Raw genomic sequence first — 20,484 nt, 5'->3', positions numbered from 1 at the left:
ACTGGCGGTGGGTAGACCTGAACTGGAATATTATTCCTGACTTGTGTGCTGCCAAGTTGTTCTGGCAGCAGTGTTAAAGGTAAAGGCTAGAGTTAAGCCCTGGCTTCAGGATGTGAAGGAAATATGTGATGCTGGGTGCAAGGTGTCTGCAATTGTGCTTGGTTTTGCCTCCTGGGATGGGGCAGACGTGTCACTAAAGGGGGAAAGAAGACAATGGAAAACTATAGAACTTGTAACATCCTGAGGCCTAATGGTCATCGCTGTAGAGTGATCCGTTTCTGTGCTGTTCATATCACACCAGTGATATTTGTGGAGATCAGGCAGAACAGTGTGGTTTGGGGATTCTAAATCAGACATTGATTGTTTTGCAGTGCTCATATTTGTATGTGTTTTGTCCCAGTAGCATTACAGCAGGTGGCAAGAATTATTTGGAATCAACATATGACAGAAACCTTTTGGCTTATGAGTCTGCACAAGAATATATGTGATTGTGAAATGACCATGTGTGAGGTGCTGAACCTCAAAGAAGAAAAGTCTTATGTTGAAAAGCTGGTTGGCAAGACTGCAAATGAAGGACTGATATTTGTGGACCTCCCTATGGGCTCTGGCTCACATCACGCCTGCAATTTTCTTGTGATGAACTGGTAACATTCTAGTTAAGTGCAGAAATGGTTTCATACTCAATGGTACAGTTAACGTGAAAATGAATAAACATTCTTTTATAGCATGGCGGCAAGAGGTACCTGGAGTATCACTCCATGAGGTGGAGGGGGATTGACTGCAGTCAGGGGTAAACTGGGGCAGGACGGTTTGCCCCTGATGAGGCCTGGAATCTGTACAGAGAGTGCAAGCTTTCTGTAGGAGCGGTTGGTGAGACCAGGATGTTGTCTGGTATTGCATTAAACTCCAGATATACTGTGCCTGTGATGGCTCCTAATAGGCCCATAAATTTGTGACTGGCAGTCAACCACTTCATACTATAAAAGATGAATCCAAATTACAAAATTTCTGAAATGCGAAGTGCTGTCGTACTAGGCTTTATACTTTGCAGAAATTCCCGAGATTCATTGCGTTGTCCAGGCCCAAATGATTGGACACACCTGTTCATCTGTCCAAACTTGGAAACTAGGTCTGCCAACTGGGAAAAGATTATCTCAAGTACTGTTGACTCCAAATAAATGACCACTGTAACCCACTTGGATCTCCTCGCTGAGGATGGACATTATTATATTGTTGTCTGTACTTTTGCTGTTACTCAGTTGTTATGTTGTTTTACATTTTTGGAGATGACACCTCATCAATACGCTGTTTGAGTTGTTCACCAGTGTCATGGTCCAACCACAGACCACGCGGTGGGATGTATCAGGGGTTAATTATGCTGATATTTTTGGTCTGTGTTCGGCCCAGCCACCTGTGAAAGTTTTGTTCTTTCCCTGCCAATTTATGAGAAAACAAGCACTGATAAAATGGGAACTTTGTCCTTGAAGGGAGTTTTGGTATAAACTATATTTAATTGGTGTTCTGTGATTGGCTAATCGTCCTCCAAGGTCGCTTGAAGGAGAAAGTGAAGACTATAATGATGAAGGACGCCCCCAGACTCATTTGGAAAAGACCCCCCCCGAAGTCAGTACGCAGGCGCAGGGAAAGCCACGCGTGCGCAGAAGAGATGCACTTACATAACCAAGGGGGTGGGACTGATGGCCTCTGGCTGGGTGGTGATGACCACTCCTGCCCAGGTTGAGGTCACTTAGTTAATTGTATAAAAGGAGACAGTACTTTCTTGGGGGGGAGTTAGCTTCACACCAAGGACAACGTTGCCTTTGGCGGGGATGCCTGCCAGTTTGTGAACTTACTGACTCTCCAAGGATGCAGCTTCTGCTATGGGTAATTATAGGTATGCTAGGTCGGTAAGATAACTTTATGGGCAACAGCTGGGGAGGTCGTGCTGGGGGCTTATTTTTCTCCTCCTTCCTCCCTTTTGGGTTTGTTCATTTTGTTGGCCACCTCTTGGTAATAAATATCAGTTTTGTTGAGCTTGCAACAGTCATGGTTTCAAGATTTCAGTATGTTCGAACCCCTCCCTAATACAGCCCCAATCCCATTTTTCTGGGGCGGGTTGTAACAACATGACACAAAATACTTTGGATTTTTCAAATGTCTCATATTTCAAAATTAGACACACATATACCCCAATACACATCCAAAGAATATTTAAGGCATATGACACCTTTCAACCATTCGAAAGTAGGATAATCTTGTTTCCAAAAAAGAAAAAGCCTGGAAATGGAAATCCAGACAGAAAGCTCTCTCTTCTCTTCCCTTTTCCCCTCTCGTGCTGAGGAAGTTCTGCCTTGAAGAGAGGTGTTTATACCTCTGGAAATCTTAGAAATTGTCAGTCCTGTGCAGCAGATGTTGTCTGAGAGAAGACAGAACTTTGGCATCTATTTTACTGACTTCTAAGTCCCCCTTTCTATGAACAGATGAATCTAAGAACCAGGTACAGGATAACGGGACCAGCCTCGGATGGCAGACCAGAAAAAAGGAAGTTCCATTCCCATTCATGCCACAGTTTTGATCCTGCATTCATAGGAGCTGCTGCTGTCTTGGAATTCTTTCCTTTTCCCCCCAAAAAAAGAATCAGCTGGCCTTTCAGTTACCAACGGTGGTGTCTCCTTTCTTGTTACAACACTCTACATCATCTCTCTTTCAGCGAGCCATGGCCATGCCAACTCTGGCTCTGTTTGGTGGCTCTGGTTTGAACTCTGATCTGGTGTGACTCCCTTTTGCTTTCCAGCCTGTGACATGGATCCCAGTGCTGTTCCATTGGGCACTTGAAGAAGAGATGGCTCTGTGAAGTTCTGTCCTTCTGCCGTGCTAAAAAATGGCATTTGGGAGTGCAGCTGATTTGAGAATTGAGCTTCCTGCATGTAGAAATCACTCCAAGGGTCAGCCTGATAGGCAGTGATGTCTGCTGAGGGAAAAGCAACAAAGGAAAGACAGAATAATGAAAATAACAGCAGCATGTCTATGCTCAGTGCAAACAGCATTGCAGCCATGCTCTGGTGGTCACTGCAGTAGAGCAGACACCACATATAGATAAAGGATCACTTTGCTGTTTACACTGCAGTGTTTTTATCCAAAAGGTAGTTCTCAGGAGGAAAAATCTTGGAAATTCATAGCATTGTTATAATGTAAAAAGAAATCATGATGTCACTCAGCACTGATCCTGAGAGTATGTAACGATATTAGAGACACCCACTCCCCAATTTTTTGCTTCCACTCCTATTTTCCAAGAGGTTCCAACTCTGTCAAGCATAACTTGAATGTTTAATCTTCACTTTCATTTATGGAAGCTGGAAGCAGGAATGTACTGTTAAGTAATAGCTATAATCCAACTAAGCTGTTCACTTGCTTACTCGGTGAAGTAAGACTCACAGGTGTGTCTGCACTGACAGACTGGTTCCCTGCCCACTGCACTTTGGGAACCTGGAACCTTTTTAGGAAGAAATTCTTCCCTGTGAGAGTAGTGAGGCAGGTTGCCCAGAGAAGCTGTGGCTGCCCCATCCTTGGAAGTGTCCAAGGCCAGGTTGGATGGGGCTCTGAACAACCTGGGATAGTGGAAGGTGTTCCTTCCCATGGCAGGGGATTGGAACTGGATGATCCTTAAAGTCCCTTCCTACCCAAACCATTCCATGATTCTGTGAACTTGGTCATAACAGTTGTGGGATCCCTTCCTCGAACAGAACAGCCACGCACTGCTGATTGTGCTCTGGACAGAGTAAGAGAATATCAACTCTGCCTCTGTTCCTTCAACAATCTTTCAACTTTATCAGCCTGCACCTTTACACACCCCTTATGCTCACACAGTGTGCCCCAAAGAATGCAACACACACTTTGGCATCACGCTATAAAAATGTTAATTTGGTGCACTGGGGCACAGCCCTCTCATTATTTCTGGCACTTCAGACTGAAAAACCACTGAAAAGAATAATTATGCCTTGAAACCAGAGAGGGGAGACAGGCCAAGTGTGGTAGATAGCACAGGTGCTGCCAACCTGGCCTGGACAATGTCAGCAGGAATAATGGGAACAAGAGCCAGTTTTCAGCCTGCTGTGAGTCAGACTCTGTGAGTCAGACTTCCCTCCCTAACAAGGTCCACAAGACTGGTACAAAACCAGCAGCAGCATCTGTGGTCTCAAACTATTCTCTTATGTGATAAGACAAGACGTAGTTTTTGGACTGTGAGCTTAATTCAACAAACCTGACAGTCCAAATAAACTAACTGCAATGGTTTATCATTTGATTATACTTGGGCTTGAATAACTTCAAAATACAAAGCCTGGACACAAAACAAGGAGACCAACAGTGCCAGTTTCACCTAGTTACTTTTCAGAAAATTATGCAGAAGTGCCTTAATCTGTTGCAAATTCAAACCAGAGGAAGAAAAAGAAAGACTCTATATGCATACTCTACTGGCTTCTGTCTCTCTCTTCTTTTGCACTACCCCAAGATATGAAACTTCAAACTGGTTTCTGCAGAAGCCCAACAGAGTGAGAAGCCTGTTTTTCTTTCTACCTCCAACTATTCCACTTGCTGTGGCACCTTTTCCATTTTGCACCCTTGATTCCCACCCACATATACCAAAGGCATGTTCACTTGCACAACAGTACACTCCTGCAAAAGTTAGTTCTTCAGTCCAGAGAAAAACTACTGCACTACCTGACACATTCACATTTAATGCTCTTTCTGACATGTGCAACCTGTGTAGTAACTTTTGATTCAAATGAATGGGTCACTCAGCACTTTAAAAAAAACCCCAAGCATACAAGAAAATTAGAAAAAAAGATGGGCCCATATATATATATATATATATACACACACACATATATATATCTATATATCTGTGCATGCATGTGCACGTTTCAGCTTTCTGTCACAGCCACCAGTAAAACCACTGATCATCCTGAGTGTTTCAGGGTATGGTTTAGTTACTCCAGAGATGCAGGATTGCAAAATATTTCAGAAATTTACCTGAGATTCCACTTGACTGCTGCGGCACAAGCTGTCCCCCCATGTGGTTTTGTCCATAGTCTTGTGTGGCTCCATAGGTTACTGCTCCAGTGTTACCAGGTAAGGCCAGGAAAGCTGAATGGGACTCAGTGGGTGTTGGAGGAGGGAGGTGGTCACTGGAGAGTAAATTGGTGGCCAGGTGATCTGGCAGTTGGCAGAACTGGGAGAGCTGGTGCTGCTGGGAATATTGGGACAGCTGGTAAATTCCCCCCTGGCTGCTGTACTGGCGGTACATGGTCTCCAGGTTCCCTGCAGTCTCCAGCTGCTCAGGGTAACGGCAGGAGGGTGGTGGACTAAAGCTGCAGAGAGCAAGGAGAGGCAATCCAGAGATTAAAGTAGGGTCAACAGCTACAGCAACCCATACAGTAAACAACTGTGTTATTGCCAACCCTGATCTGACTCCAACCCCTCCTCCCAGATGCCAGGACAAGGGCAACAGAAACCACTTGAGCCAAGTGGTTTCACAGCAGGATTCTTCACCAATGGGCATTAGTGGGGATTATCTTCCCACTTTCCAAAGCACACCTCACAGTTTGAAACATCCTCTCTTTTGCTTGACAGGTATGCAATTCTGGAAGCATTCTGAGCAGAGGTATCACGTCTCACAGCAGGTGCCCTGTCCCACTATGCACATCATGCAGCTTTTCATGCTTCATTTAAAAGATACTGTCACTCCTGCACCTCACTTTTCACTTATGCTCCCACCTAATTCCTTGTCCCATGTCCCACATTCACCCTCACAAGGCTTCTCCTCACAAGGCTTTGCTTTTTTCATTTCCCTTCTCATCTGTTCCTACCCTTGATTCTGGATGTTGTAAGTGAAGGCCTCCCTGGAGCCATTTTCCTGACTGGACAACCAGCATTCACTGTTGGGAGTGTCCAGCGCCATGGAAACAGCAGGGCTGTGGGGGTTGAAGGACAGGTTGGTGGCCCTGCGGACGGGAGGAGGGCCGGGAAGGCTCGGGAAGCACTCCACTCTGCTGGAGTTGAAGCTGTCCACTCTGCTGGAGTTGAAACCGAGCTGTAGCGACATCTTCGCCTGAACTTCTTCACAAGATGCCACCGTTCCTGCCACCGAGGAGGCTGTGAATGAAAAGAGAGACTGTCACACCAGGCTGTCATAGCAGGAATGAACAGGAGCAAGCAGAGGGAAGGAGGAGCAGAACAGAAAAGCAAGAAGCCAGACATTAACTGGTGGGAATAAAAGTGAGTAAGTACCGGCACTGCTGTAGAGAAGCACAAGGAAGTACAAGCAAGCTCTCTGGAGCACAGGATGGTGTTTATTGGCTAAATAAAATTACCTTCATGATTTCAGCCTCTGCATATTATATTTATTCAGCTCTCAAGAAGGCAGCCAAGTGAAGCAAAGTACTTCCTGGAAAAAAGCCAGGAATTATCCCCCAGTCATCTTCCATCACTACTGTCCTCTGGGAGGAGTGTGCTGCACTCAACTCAAAAGATTACCCTTTTGAAAAATTTAACTGTGGCTTGAAAGAAACAAAAACGTGCACGTGCATATCCACATCCTCAGTCATTGTTTTGACCATATTTTCACTCAGATGAGTCGTGCCAGAAACAAAAATTAAAAGAGCAGAGATGTCAGCTGAAGATCTTCTGGAAAAAGAAGCTGGGACACAGAAAAAGAAAACAACACCTTTTGGTTCCTAGAATCTTGTTTGGTGACCTCTCTCCTCAGTCACTGCTGGAAAATGAGAGAGGAAGAGTTTCTTACAGAAAAGCCTCTGTGGAAACAGGACAATAGAGGACATTAAAGGTCAGAATCACATATGCTGGTGATCCAGAGTAACAACTATACGCAGAAGTTCAAGGAGCTTGCACATGGGGCAAGAGGACAAGATTTTCTTTCATTATGGCAATTAGCAAATGATTTCTCTCTTCACAAGTTTAAATGATTTTTCAAGTCTAGCTGGGCTAAACCAGCCAACTGTTCAGGTAAAGCTGGTCTACTCCCACTCATACGAAAGCTTTATGGAGAGTTTACAGTTGTACTTCACCCTTGCAGGCATACAGGGTAACATCAAATGCACTTGACCAGGTACAAATGAAAGGCCTCAAGCATAAAACCTACAGATGCCACAGCAAGCATTAGCAACCTTCGGAGAATTTTGGAATGCAAGCCCAGAGAGCTCATGAGGAGATTCCACTTCAACACCTCATAGCACTGTTTTTCAGATTCCCCATCACACTGTGCATTTCTGTCTCTCTTATTGCATCTTCCCACATGCAGTTTTTTCCAGCTCTCTGCAACCATGGAGAGAGGGAATCATGATGTTTCAATGAAAACTTTTCAAGTTTCAATAACCTCGATTTTGGGCTCATTTAGAAAACTGGAGCAAGAGCTAGGATGGCATCTCTCAAGCATTCACATGCCCATGAAATTCTCAGCGGTTTATTTTTTCTGTTTGAACATACTATTTATCCATGTCAGGCAGCACCTGTGATATACCTGTCCCACTCCCGGTGTTTGACATAGCACAGATCTACTCCCACACAACAACGCACAAGGAAGCCAATATTTAGTGTCCTCAAAATCAAAATGGCTTAGCCAGAAATGAAACTGAAGATCTCTCCCGATTTTTTTTTTTAAACCTTCATTTGCACAGGTTCTCCTAACCATCGTGTCCTAGAATGTTCACACAAACATTATGAAACATACCTACCTGAAAACCAGTCTACATCCAGGTAAAGCTTCAGTTCAGTAATGACATTAGGGTGAGCTGTTCTGCAGATGGCACTAGTCTTCCTCAGGATGAATACAAGGAGCCCAGGAAGTCACTCCTAATCCCACTTTCACATCTACTAAAAATTAAGTTGTTTTTGAAATATTTGCAATACTTACGTGTAGATAATCTTTGTGGGTCATGGCAATAGGACCCCCAGGCAAAGAGATTGTGAAGGGACACCCATGGCCTCCAAAGAGCTGGTTTAGCCTTTTCTCAAGACTCCTCTGCTTCTCAGTCCTTTCAAAGACAGATGCTGAAATTGTGCCTTCTGAATAAAGTCACAAATGCAGTGGGAATAAATAATTCCCAGAGAAGCAATATCTGCTAAATCTGACATATTTACAGAAGATTCCAGAACTGTTTGATGGAGAATTCTGATCACTGGCTTGAGATAATGCCTACATTTTACTATTCTGTTGCTTTTCCTGACACTGATATAGAGATAAATAACCTCAGAAGGCTTTCCAGTGAACATGGGAATGTAACAGCAGGATTTTTGTTTATTACTTCCATTATTTCTGGATTTTCAGTCCATGAGACAGCCTTGGGAATTTTTGGAGAGCAATTTAATAATTTGCGGCTTCAGATCTCTGAACCAGCCCTGGTTAAGACATTTGCCTTAACTCAAGAATGTCTATTCTAAGTCTCTACCCACACACCTGCCTTACCCCTACTATAGCTGCTTCCTCAACATCCTGGCAGAGTTCAGAGATCCATTCTTTAGTGCAAACAGCTTCCAAAGAGTGGGACAGAGTCTTAAAGTAACAGAAACGGATGTGTGTTTTTCTGTCGGCATGACTGGGATGTCTGTCTTTCACGAGTCGTGAAGGAGACTGAGGCTTGTCCTAGAGATGTATCCATGAACTTACAGCAGGGCCTGGTTTCACAAGCCTGTGTCACACACTGATGTCACGAACAGTTTCTTTTAATGCTGAGTAATTACAGCCTTTCGTGCAAATGACATCTTGAAAGTAGAAAAAAAATATTAATCAAACTTAGGAGCAATGGCCTCTTCATTTAATTGGAGTGATGGTCAATGAACCAATTCAGTTTCTAACTGCATTGCTTTGAGAAGCCTGTCAGTCTGATCCTCTTCTGGATTTTCAGTAGGCCAGAACCTACCACTTGTTCAAAAGATATGATTCCTGCTTGCCATATCAGCTACACATCATCAGCTTTAAAGTAATTTGTTCAAAAGCCGGAATCCTGTGAGTGAAATTCTGAGAAATAAAAATATGGGTTTTTTTATAAATAGACGTATCATGAAGTTGTAAGATATCCAAGTTACAAGAGCTGAACTTGGGTATCAGGGTCTCTTTCGGCAGGATAAGGGAAATGAGAAAATTCTTAAAAATTCAATCTTTTAGGGCCATTTTGTACACAAGGTTCCTTTTCTCTTTGGGCTAAGAACAAAGGAAGATCCATCACCTTTGACAGGGGATGGCTTGCAGCCAACTGGGAAAAAGGGAAAGCCCCTTTTCAGAGAAAAGAAACCTTTTTAGGTAAAGATGAATACATTAAAACTTATCTGAAAAGGGTGGGATTTTGCGAAACTATAAAATGTATGGAATTTAAACCGAAGGTGTCTTTTTCCCTGGAAACTCGGTGCGAGAAAGACCCAATGTGTTGAATAAATTCTTCCTTGTTTCTTTGTTCCCTAAGTTTATGCCGTCTTTCTAAATTTAAAGAGAGGGATATTTCCCACAAAATCATTAGAGCTGGTCATTTATTCACTCTTCTCTGACAGATCATATCCAGTTTCATCCAGTTGCTCTCAAGACTTCCACAGCCATTCCACCTCTGACAGTTATCTGCACAGATTTGGCTCCTGACAGGTGTCCTCACAATACAGTCACATGAAACAAAGGATTTCCTGCAAAATCACCAGTGGGGCAGAAAAATCTCCTCCCACAAACCAGAGGAACTTTTCTTTCTAAAGGGTTAACTCAAAAAAAATCATAAGCCAATGCTTTAAGTCAATGAATCACAGATATATTTATATCAGTAAGGAATCTCAGGAAAACAAGAACAACTTTAAAGAACTGCCAGTGTCAAAAAAAATCTATTAATCTGAAGCATGCTGTCCTGCAAAAGTAGTAAAAAACAATTCTAAGACCAAAGTAAGCTCAAAATGGAAGTTTTGAGGCGCAAAAGGCTCTCATAGCAAGCAGTGTGCCCAATACCCAAAGCAGAAGCCATAACTGCCATCAAGGTAAGATACATCTCAAATACAACGCGCTGACATTTTTAATCAGCTTGTTTGGCAAACTGGAAAAAACAGTGGGACATTAGAAAAAAAAGAACCCACAAATCAACAGTCAGAAGTACTGGTCAGAGCAAAGAAAAACAGTGGAAAAGGCAGCACAGAACACTCTCCAAAGGTCTCAGGTAACAGATTATACTGTCCTCATAATTTTCTTGTCCTGCTGAAAGTGGTTAAATACACTGGTACCAAGGAAAGCACCTGAACAGCCACTCCAGTAGGCCAAAATCTATGGGCAAAACTGCACCAGAATGCACAGGTCACAAATTATTTTGCTGAAATCTAACATTACTAAGCAATTGGTTTTGCCTTGTAAACTGATAACTTTTTTTTCTAATTTGTTTCCTCTTTTATTTTGCTTCAGCTAGTTTGGATTTTATCCTATTCAAGTTTTCCCTCCTTCATGTTCTGAGATATTCTAATAAAGCTAACAGGTGGACCCTGGATGGCTCTATTTCTTGGCAAGTTTTTTTTTTATGAATGAATTCAGGTCACATTGTCTTTCATTTTCCCTGTTTCAGTTTTTGCTTTCTTAAAGAGAAAAGTCTGCCTATGCAATGCTAGATAACAAGCAAACAAACAAAAAGCAAATTTTATTGTTTTATTCCCCATAGCTGTGTTACCCTGCATCTAGTTACGGCAAAACTGCAACTGCAGCTTTCCATGCCATTGTGCCCTGCAGATCTCTCTTCTATGAGGACTCTCTACACCAAATATCAGTCTTCTTCCTCAAAGAGTGCACCAACTTAGGTCTCTACTCTGCCCAGGCACCAGTTCTCCCATGACTTGTAGGAATGTAATTTTTAGGACTTCTAACTTCCATCTGATTAGAGTTGAACAAATTTGGAGGGCCGGGTGGGTTTCATAAATAAAGAGAGCAGCATGTGGCTCATTACACAGACCTTATTCCTCCCTTCCCTCAGGCAACCGGTCCAAAACCACTCACCAAACCTCACAGTTCGTGTGCACTACCAAAGCAAGCCTCTTTTCTGAACAGTGACTTAGAAAAGGTACTTTTTTAATCCCCTCAAACAGATCTGTATCTGGAAAGTATTTACCAGCCTTAGCTGACACAAATAGATTTCATTACTTCTTGCCCAATCTGATTTAAAGAGAACAAGGGGAAGCTTGTTCCCTCACACAGATCTAGTGGAACGAAGTAGACTCTCGTTTTCACACATCCCTATCACTGAAGACACAGGGGTTTCAGACAAGCAGAGGAAGCCTGTGTTTCCTAAAAGCTGGATGCACACACAGCAAATGCAATAGGAGGCAGTCAGCAGCAAGATGAAAGGATTCCAGCAGTAAAAACCCAGCTCTCTTTATCACTCATTTTCCACATACCCATTTCACCCTCAGGGACATTCATTTGCCCTTTTTCTTCCTTACACACTGCACCAAGAATTCAGATGGGACCTTTCTCTCCTATCAGGAGGATTGCTTGTCTTTTCCACATGGAGAATTGCATCCCAGCGTGCAGATTCCCCAGAAAGAAATGGCTCATTGAAAACAGAGGACAAGATCACATCCCTGAATGAAACTTCTATTTCTCTAACACAGAAAATGGATTCAAACTAAAAGATTAGAGTAGATATCAGGAAGAAATTCCTTGCTGTGAGGGTGGGGAGGCCCTGGCACAGGTTGCCCAGAGAAACTGTGGCTGCCTCATCCCTGGAAGTGTCCAAGGCCAGATTGGATGGGGCTCTGAGCAACCTGGTGTAGTTGAAGGTGTCCCTGCCCATGGCAGGGGGTTGGAACAGGATGATCTTTAAGGTCCCTTCCAACCCAAACCATTCTATGATTCTATTATATTCTCTCTTGACTAAATAGCACATCTGCAGATGTATTTTAGGAACCAGCAGAGGTTCCTACAGCATAGAAATCTGATAATTGGTTTGTTTCCTTTAAATGAATTATTTTGCAAAGCCTTAGTCTTTATCTAATTCTATCTAAATACAGGGCTCAACAGACGACACTGCTTCAGCACTCTGGGAAGCAGTGAATTATTCAAACACTTTGACCATATTTGCCCTGCTGTAAGGAGTGGAAAAACCAGAACTAACTGAATTACAGTCCTATTGATTAAATAGGTCATAGGATTGACTAAAGTAGTCCTTGCCTTGAGAGGATGACAGGCAAATTTAAATGACAGAAATACTAAATTAGGTATCTCAATTACGTACTTTTAGCACACATAAGTATTTACTAGCATTCTAAGCTTACTGATACAATCTTACAGGTGCTTTCTACAGTGCCAAAGTACTTTTAAGGTATCAGCACTATTAGAAAATGAGTTGCAAGAACTGGCCTTAATACTGATAACTAAATACTGGCACATTTAGAATAAAATGAGGGAGCAGAAATTCCAATGAATGAATTACACTGGGAAGCAGAAAAATGCACACGGTAGTATCATATGTCAGCACATATATTGCTTGGGATATCCCTCCCAAGGAAGTGATAAAGTCCTCATCACTTTGGAAATCTTTTCAAATTGTGCCAACTTGGAAATGTAAACATACATAGGAAACGCTTTAGGGAGCATTCCTGACTCCAGGGAATGCTCTGGTACTCCACACACGAATAAACAATTGAGCAGTCTTTAGCTGCCATCAATCTTTAAGCACAGCACAGGTAGAACCCTGGTCGAACAGCACACCCCACTGACCTCCAGCTCCACTGCAACTGAGAGTAAATTCAGTGTCAGCTCTGGAACTCAACTAGTCTCCCTCCCTCGAGGTCTTGCACAAAATGGAAAATTGCACTGCCTGGGGAAGCTGAGGAACCCTCTTGGACATTTAAAGGTATGGAGTACATGAGGGAGCCTCTACAACACCAACAGTTTGTACAGTGCACCTTCCTCACACACCTCACCTGACTCTGGTTGTAGCTAGAATGTTTCCATCTAAACCAGAGTATGGGATGTGTATATCTGCCATGAAGAACATCATAACCAGAGTAATACTTTCATCATCATTTAGAGTAGCAGGACCAGTGTCAAACAGCTATTATGGAAGAATGCCCCTATCACTTATCCTTATGAAGTCATATTCAGAATTCCTTGCTGGCTTGGGCTAGGACATGAACAAGGACTGCAAATTTGGCTCCAGCATCAGCACAGAAGCACCACCGTGCTGGTACATAGCTGGTACAGACTCAATTAACAGAGAGCTGCTATACCTCCAATCATAGAAAAGTTTGGGTTGGAAGGGACCTTAAAGACCATCCAGTTCCAACCCCCTGCCATGGGTAGGGACACCGTCCACTATCCCAGGTTACTCCAACCCCCATCCAGCCTGTCCTTGAACACTTCCAGGGATGAGGCAGCCACAGCTTCTCTGGGCAATCTGTGCCAGGGCCTCCCCACCCTCAAGGGGAAGAATTTCTTCTGCATATCTAACCTAAATATTCCCTCTTTCAGTTTGAAGCCATTCTCCCTCGTCCTGTCACTGAGGAAAAGTCCCTCTCCAGCTTCTCTGTAGCCCCTTCAGATACTGGAAGGTGCTGTGAGGTCTCCACACAACCTTCTCTTCTCCAGGCTGATCAATCCCAACTTTCTCAGCCTGTCCAGTGACCTGGTGTCACATTTTGCACTGATGGCGTGGGGCACTCACATGACCTTCCCTAAAGTGTTTGGGAACATCCTAGCTCCACCAGCCAATGCTGTAGTTATGGAAAACACTCATGCTGATCGGGGTCTCACCTGAGGCAGAGGAGAGTGGTGCAAGCTGTGCTCTGAGCAGGCTGGAGCAGTTCCCAGCTGCAGCGTTTCCTCTCAGCACAGCAGATTGGTCACGAGCAACATCAGGCAACGGAGGCACAGGCAGAGGAGGTGCCCTGGAGGCAGCAAAAAGGGTGTGAGGATGAACCAGAAGACAAGGCAAGGCATTATGACCAAATACATACTCTTCTACCCTACAATGGGCAGATCCTACATCACTAGCTGGTGGAAGAAGAAAGCAGTGGCTGATTTAGGTGTGCAAGGAATGCTGTCTTGACAGTATTTGGGGAAGCAGCCTCAAGTCCCCAGTGTAGGACAGGCAGCAGGGACAATGCAATGAAATAAGTCAAGTGGTCTCCAATCTTTAACTTAATTTTTCCTCTTTGCATTCTGTTTTCTCACTCCAGATTGCCACAAATATATCCCTGTGGAAACTAATTTCTTCCCTCACACATTCACTCACTACCCCTTGAAAGACTATCTATCCTCTCACATACTCCCTTCCCCCCCAGTAAATGTCCCCTCCTCACCTATGAAAGGTGCTACCTTATATTTGTTCAAAGAAGTCCATGACTTTGTAAGAGTGATCTAAGCAAGCAGCACTTCCATTACCAAGTGAAAATCCATGGAAATGGAAAGCAATGGTGGGAAATGCAATGGGCTCCTGACCATTCACAAAAACATAAAATGAAGGGGTGATCCACAGACCTTTCTATCTCATCCCTTGTTCTCCACATGACTTTAGCCACAGCAATCTCAACAGATTTATTTCAAACCCTCTTTTAAGAGGGTCTACTACAATTTGCCAAGAAATCTGACGAGCTACCGAGGTCCAACTCGATTGTCAGCTCTCCATAGTTTAAATGTAAAGGGGGAATGGCAAAGGAAAACATTTAATTCATTAGGTACCTGTTGTGGAAAGACGAGAAAACAGAGTAGGTCCCCCACCCACAATCATGTGACAGAGGTGACGATGTTGGATGTTTTCTGTTGCCTTTCGCATTCAGCTTCTCCGATTTCCGCCACTTTGCCCTGCGATTCTGAAACCAGATCTGATGAATGGAAAGAAAGGATGAATTCAGGAAGGAAAACATCTACACATGGGGACACTGGTAACGAATCAGCAGCGACTGCTTCCACACATCACCAGGTGAGCCCAAAAACCTTTCTTTGACAGAAAGGAACCTCAAGAAACCTTTCTTCCCAAGAACCTGCACAATTCATTGCAAACAGAAAAATAATAGCAGAAAGACACCCCCAAACATCAATTTCCTTTGCTGTCCATGATTTTCAAGACAAAAGAGATTAACTCTGATCTCCTTAGCCTCGTTTATCTAGCCATTATATGATTCATCTTAGGAAATGGGAAGATATGCAACCTCAGAAACCATGGCCATTTTGGGTGGGGTTGAGCAGTGTCCATCCCTGTGAGCTCTCTTCCTTGTCACCAGTGGCAGGTGTAGTCATCACCTCCTCCCTGTCCCAGTCCCTGTCCATCCCTTTTCTGCACAGAACCCACTGTCCCTCACACAGGCGTTACCATGATTCGCTTTGGCATCACACCAAACGCAGCTGCAAGCTCCATCTTCTTCTCAGTGTCGGGATAGTGGTCTTCATGGAACACCTTCTCCAACTCTTCTAGCTGCTCTAGAAAACATGCATTGTTCAAAGAGAGTGAGAGATGGGGAGTATGTGATAAACAAGAAAAAAAAAAAACAGAAGAGGGAAGCAGAAAAAAACCAGAACATGTTTACTATATTTAGAAACACATGAAAAACATAAAAGATTTTTTTTTAAAGTAAACCACAAAAATAAACAGAACTCTTCTTTTGCAGTAGAAACAAAGGGCACTGCTAGCGATGCTTCAAACATAAGACACTTTATTTGAAGATCTTCTCTATTTGAAGATCCTCACACATCTGATGGTGTGGAATGCAGTGCAGCACCAGTTAGGGCAGCTCAGCACCTCCATGGGCCTTCGGCATGGGGAAAGGAACACCAGTACCACTGGCACTACAAGTGTCCCTGTCTGCCAGTGGGTGCCCCAGTATCTACCTGCATTATAGAAGGTGCGGGACTTCTTCCTGACCGATGATAGGATGTCTGGATTCTCAAGTAAGGCTTTTTTCTCCTTTTCCTCTTTTCCCTCCTCCTTGGTTGCATCGTGGCTACTTCTGGATTCCAAGACTGAAGACACCTCGTAGGATTGCTGGGCTTCAGCACACTTGGATGACTGGCAAGCAGCTGGGCTACCCTCGTCCTGCCTGCAGGGAGCTCCAGGGATTCCACTTGGTGCTTTCTTGGTGGACATTCCACTTCTGTTGGTACTTTTTTTCTCCTTCGTCTCCTTTTCAGTCCCATCAAAGTAATGACTCTCACAGTGTTCAGGGGACCCTGACTGACCTGGGCGCTCATGATCCACCACAAAGTGCTCCTTACACTGCAACACGTTGTCCTCCTCATCCTGGCACTCTGTAAGGAAAAAATGGGAAAAAAACCCACCCCAAAACCAACCCATACCCCACCTCACATGCACTGTGCCTGGATCAGGAGTTTCAGTTACGGAAGAAGGAAAACACCACACAACAAAACCCAACAGTGACAAGAATTGGAGAGCTCAAAATAAAAACTGTCACCAGGACAGAGCCTGCCAGGGAAGCAAGAGCAAAGAAACTGAAATGGTCAATAGGGAGATAGTCAAACCTCTGTGATGAGAAATGGTTCATATTGAGAGTGAAGATGTCTGCAAAAACATTACCAACTGTAAACTACAGGGAGAGGTAATTCCAGGCACAGAGAATAAAGGGAAGGTTGCATATTACAAATACAGTAGTGGGAAAACAGCACTGGGGATAGCAAAGGTCTCTGGAATAATGGACAGAATAAAAATTAATGATTTACGAGCAAAAGAAAGACACAAGTGAAATTCTGGTCTATTGTGTCAACAGGGATTATCTTACAAATGGCAGACAATTTTTTATGTATTTCTGTCATACCAAAGCTGACCAAGCAAAAACCATTAATTGTATAAGCCACTGATAACTGCCTTGAATTATTTTTCTGCAGCTTCAGCCACACTTACAAATAACAGACTTACAAACCAGCAAATTAAATAGCTGGATGAGGACAAAAACAGGTGCAGAAGTGTGATCAAGTTTAACAAAAAGCACAAACTGCATTATAGTAAGGAAGACTAAATAGTAGAAGACAGGTCAGAGAGAACACAGCAAGAGAAATAATTAAAATAAGCAACATAACAATAAAGAAGTGTTATACTTTCCCAGTTGGCATATACTTTTCCAAAAAACAACGGCCCAAAAACCTGCTGGTTGTCTTAGAATGTCTGAGTCTGTGTGATTCCTGCTAGCTAAACAAAACAATCAAACAAACAAACAAACAAATAAATGCTTAAGAATAGAAAGTAGAATAACAAACCCAAACCCATGTATCTACCTCTGTCTGGAGAGGGGAAAGTTTGAGCAGACTGTTGGCAGCATTTCAGTTGTATATGCTTCCAGAGAAACTTGGTAGTTTAATTTGGGGGAGGAAAAGGATCTAGAATAATTCTCTTTCTAACATTTCACTCTGGTTTACTTTTGATATATATTAGTGCAATATCAAAATAAGGGATTTGCTTTCTGCCTCAATGTTTCTTCCTGAAACAACTGTTAGTCAAGAAGGAGCCCCATAACATCCGTGAGATGGGAGAATCTTCATGGAAGTATGAGGGGATGCCAGGCTGTTCCAAGACCTTCCAGTTTGCTTTTTACAGGATTAAGAGAACTGAATTAGCTGCAGGGGAAAGAAACAGAAGCAGGAAGCTATGCAACTATAATAATTTGATCTTGTTAAGCAACAACAGTTTCCACTGCTATTGACATGAAATATTCTGATGGGGAGGGTCAAGAAACAGTTCTGTATAATTCCTTTTTCCATCACCCTCCTTGTTGCCTCTTAGCTCATCTCACTCATCATGTGAAAAAACCAGTATTTTCTGTCATTCACCCAACACCTCAAATAGGCAATGGCATTTTCAGCTTAGTGCTTTGATTTGAGTAGGGGTTTCACTTGTTTCTATGCTAACACCAGTATGTGTTTACACCACAAAATAAATTTCCAAGGTTTGTGTAGGTACCTTCTACCTGTTTTATATTACCTACAGAAATACTCTTCCAAGAGAAAGTAAATTGCTCTTATTTCTAAAATACATAGCAAAGGCCTCACAACAACTTGGGATTGACAAGGAAGAGCTGTAATAAAAATAGTTTGGAGAGAAAGATAGGCCTTCATGGTAATAAAGAGGGACTTACCAAACTACTCCTTTCTCCCATATGGCAAGAGACCAGACTGAACATCACTTTGTCTCACTTTTAGATAAACATAACCTTAAGCAGAAGAGATTTTAACTGACTGGAAACATCAGACATGTTCAGTCTGGAATGCCTGAGCTGCTGAAGGCGCACGAGCAGGAAGCCAAGCTCTCTTTTCCTTCTCACAACCACCTCCTTAGACATTTCTCAGAGCAAGCCAACCACTTGCACTGTGACAGCAAGACTTCTGAGGGTTTTTTGGGGCATTTGTTACAAAGCCACCTGAAGGCACGCACACGGACAGATGTCAGAGGTACATCTAAACAAGGAGGAGGAAACCCGGACAGTGGGGGGAAGGTACAGCAGAGAAAACCGGAGGCAGCGGGAGCCCCTCAGCGCGACAGGAGGGGAAAGGCACCTGCCCCCAACCCTCGCTCAGGTGCTTTTACAAGCCAAGGCACACGAGGGCCCCGCAGCCCTTCGTCCCCAAACTCCGCCACGGAGCCTCAGACACCAGGGTGTGTCTGTGCGGGGTCAGGACGCCGCGGGGATGAGGGAGGCGGGGGCAATGTTGGTCGGAGCGCCCAGATAACATCCCGGAGGAGCCATTACCCTTCCCCTGGCGCCACTCGTTAGGCTCATCGCCGAGTGCCTCCCTCCGGTCATTAAGGCGAGCCGGCACCACCCTTACCCATACCCTTGTAAGAACCCTTATAATAACCCTTAAATTAACCCTCATAACAACCCTTACCATCACCCTTAGTCAGCTTTCCGGCCGCCCGCTCCTTGTTTTCACCGTCCGCGCCCGTCCCGTCCATCCCGGCTCGGCTGTGCTCCCGGCTGTGCTCCCGGCCTCGCCCAGCCCGGTCCGGTTAATGCCCCGCCCGAGGTCAGTCCTGCCTCGGCCCCGCCGGCTCGTCAAGGAGACCCTGGGACAGCGGGGGAGGCTGCCCGACACCCGCACCCGCAGGGAACGGGGCAGCGTCCCCGCGTCCCCGCTCGGCCTCGGTGGGGATGCTGTTCCCCCACGGACGGTACGGGAATGCTTCAAGCTCGGCTCAGGATACCTGGGAGACTGCTTCCCGCGAAGAGCTGGTGGAAATACCGCCCACAGCACACCGCGGAAGCCTAGATGTTGCAAAGCTCGCGTGAACGAGGTGAACCTCGTTATCTAGAGTGGTGTGTCCAGTCTGGGCTCCTCAGTGCAAGAAAGACAAGGAGCTGCTGGAGGGGGTCCAGCGGAGGCCACAAAGGTGATGAGGGGGTTGGAGCATCTCTCTGAGACCCAGCTGTGGGAGCTGGGTCTATTTTGTCTGGAGAAGAGAATGCTGAGACAGGATCTCATTAATGCATATAAATATTTCCAAGGCAGGTGCCAAGAGGATGGTGCCAGACTCCCTTCAGTTGTGCCCAGCAACAGGATGGGCAGCAACAGCCATAAACTAAAGCACAAAAAGCTCCACTTCAGCATAAAGAACTGGAACAGGCTGCCCAGGGAGGTCGTGGATCTCCCTCTCTGGAGACATTCCAAACCCACCTGACCTGCTACCCTGTCACCTGCTCCAGGTGACCCTGCATTGGCAGGGGGTTGGACTGGATGCTCTCCAGAGGTCCCTTCCAACCCTAAGGACTCTGTGATTCTGTAGTCTTTTCCAGTGGGCTGGCAGGAAGATATTACTTTTTTAATGTGCTCTGGCTGTAGTTATTTAGCAGTGCTTCTGGTTCTCCATCAACGGGGGTTGCACTGTCTGCAAAGACAGTGCTGGCATGAAGAATGAGCCTTGCTTCACTGCATTCTGATGCACCAAAATTGAATATCCTTCATCCTCCTCATGGTTACTGGCTTACCATCTTATTGCTCTCACGGCACCGTTCTCCTACTGTGTGTTTCCCTAATACCTTCTGTCTTTGTTTCAAGGTTCACTAGAGCTTGGAAGGTCCTGCTTCTACAGATGCTTTCACCTGAAAGCAGTTTCACCATGTTAAATGAGTGTAAGCTGAAACATGTGCCAGCATTTTGCAGACAGTATAATTGGTCTAACTGTGCACTTGGTTCAGCCACCAGCTGCAAGACATGCTGGCTGCAATGTCGTTGTGGCTAAAATGGCATTTAGTTTGCTAACAGCATTCAGCTGACAAAACATAACTCAGAAGGGATGGGACCTCTTCAATATTAGATAAAAGTGCAAATTATAAAAATCACTAACTGCTTCAGAGGTTCCTATTTCTGAGCAAGGTTGTGTTTATTTACTGAACTCTGGTCCTAATATCAGCTTTTTCTTTTGAAGGGAGTAAGAACTGTGGAGAATGCTTTCTTTTATTTTCCTTGAGGAGGGACCAACTTAGGTTCCCAGGGCTGTGAGCTTTTTTTTTTCT

General features: G+C 44.3%; 1 protein-coding gene across 1 annotated transcript; it reads right to left on the bottom strand.

Moving 5' to 3' along the window:
* Positions 1-2,445: 2,445 nt before the first annotated feature.
* On the bottom strand, positions 2,446-18,926 carry LOC116781682 (homeobox protein NOBOX-like). The gene is made up of 8 exons (XM_032677388.1): positions 18,860-18,926; positions 15,854-16,270; positions 15,339-15,445; positions 14,708-14,850; positions 13,781-13,914; positions 5,868-6,153; positions 5,032-5,369; positions 2,446-2,968 (listed from the first exon to the last, which is right to left on the bottom strand). Exons 1-8 carry the CDS (start codon positions 18,924-18,926, stop codon positions 2,691-2,693), a joined length of 1,770 nt encoding a protein of 589 aa, XP_032533279.1. The 3' UTR covers positions 2,446-2,690.
* Positions 18,927-20,484: the final 1,558 nt, after the last annotated feature.

This window comes from Chiroxiphia lanceolata, unplaced genomic scaffold, assembly GCF_009829145.1.
Source record: "Chiroxiphia lanceolata isolate bChiLan1 unplaced genomic scaffold, bChiLan1.pri scaffold_53_arrow_ctg1, whole genome shotgun sequence".
Taxonomy (NCBI): domain Eukaryota; kingdom Metazoa; phylum Chordata; class Aves; order Passeriformes; family Pipridae; genus Chiroxiphia; species Chiroxiphia lanceolata.
The sequence above is the reverse complement of the archived record's forward strand: the minus strand, read 5'-3'. Positions and strand labels throughout refer to the sequence as shown.

Coding starts and splice junctions, on each gene's coding strand:
- LOC116781682 (XM_032677388.1), bottom strand. CDS start 18,926: ATGGACGGGACGGGCGCGGACGGTGAAAACAAGGAGCGGGCGGCCGGA. Junction 15,446..15,853: donor CCGCACCTTCTATAATGCAG/GTAGATACTGGG, acceptor CATGTTTTCTAG/AGCAGCTAGAAGAGTTGGAG. Junction 6,154..13,780: donor ACCACTCTCCTCTGCCTCAG/GTGAGACCCCGA, acceptor TTTCATTCACAG/CCTCCTCGGTGGCAGGAACG.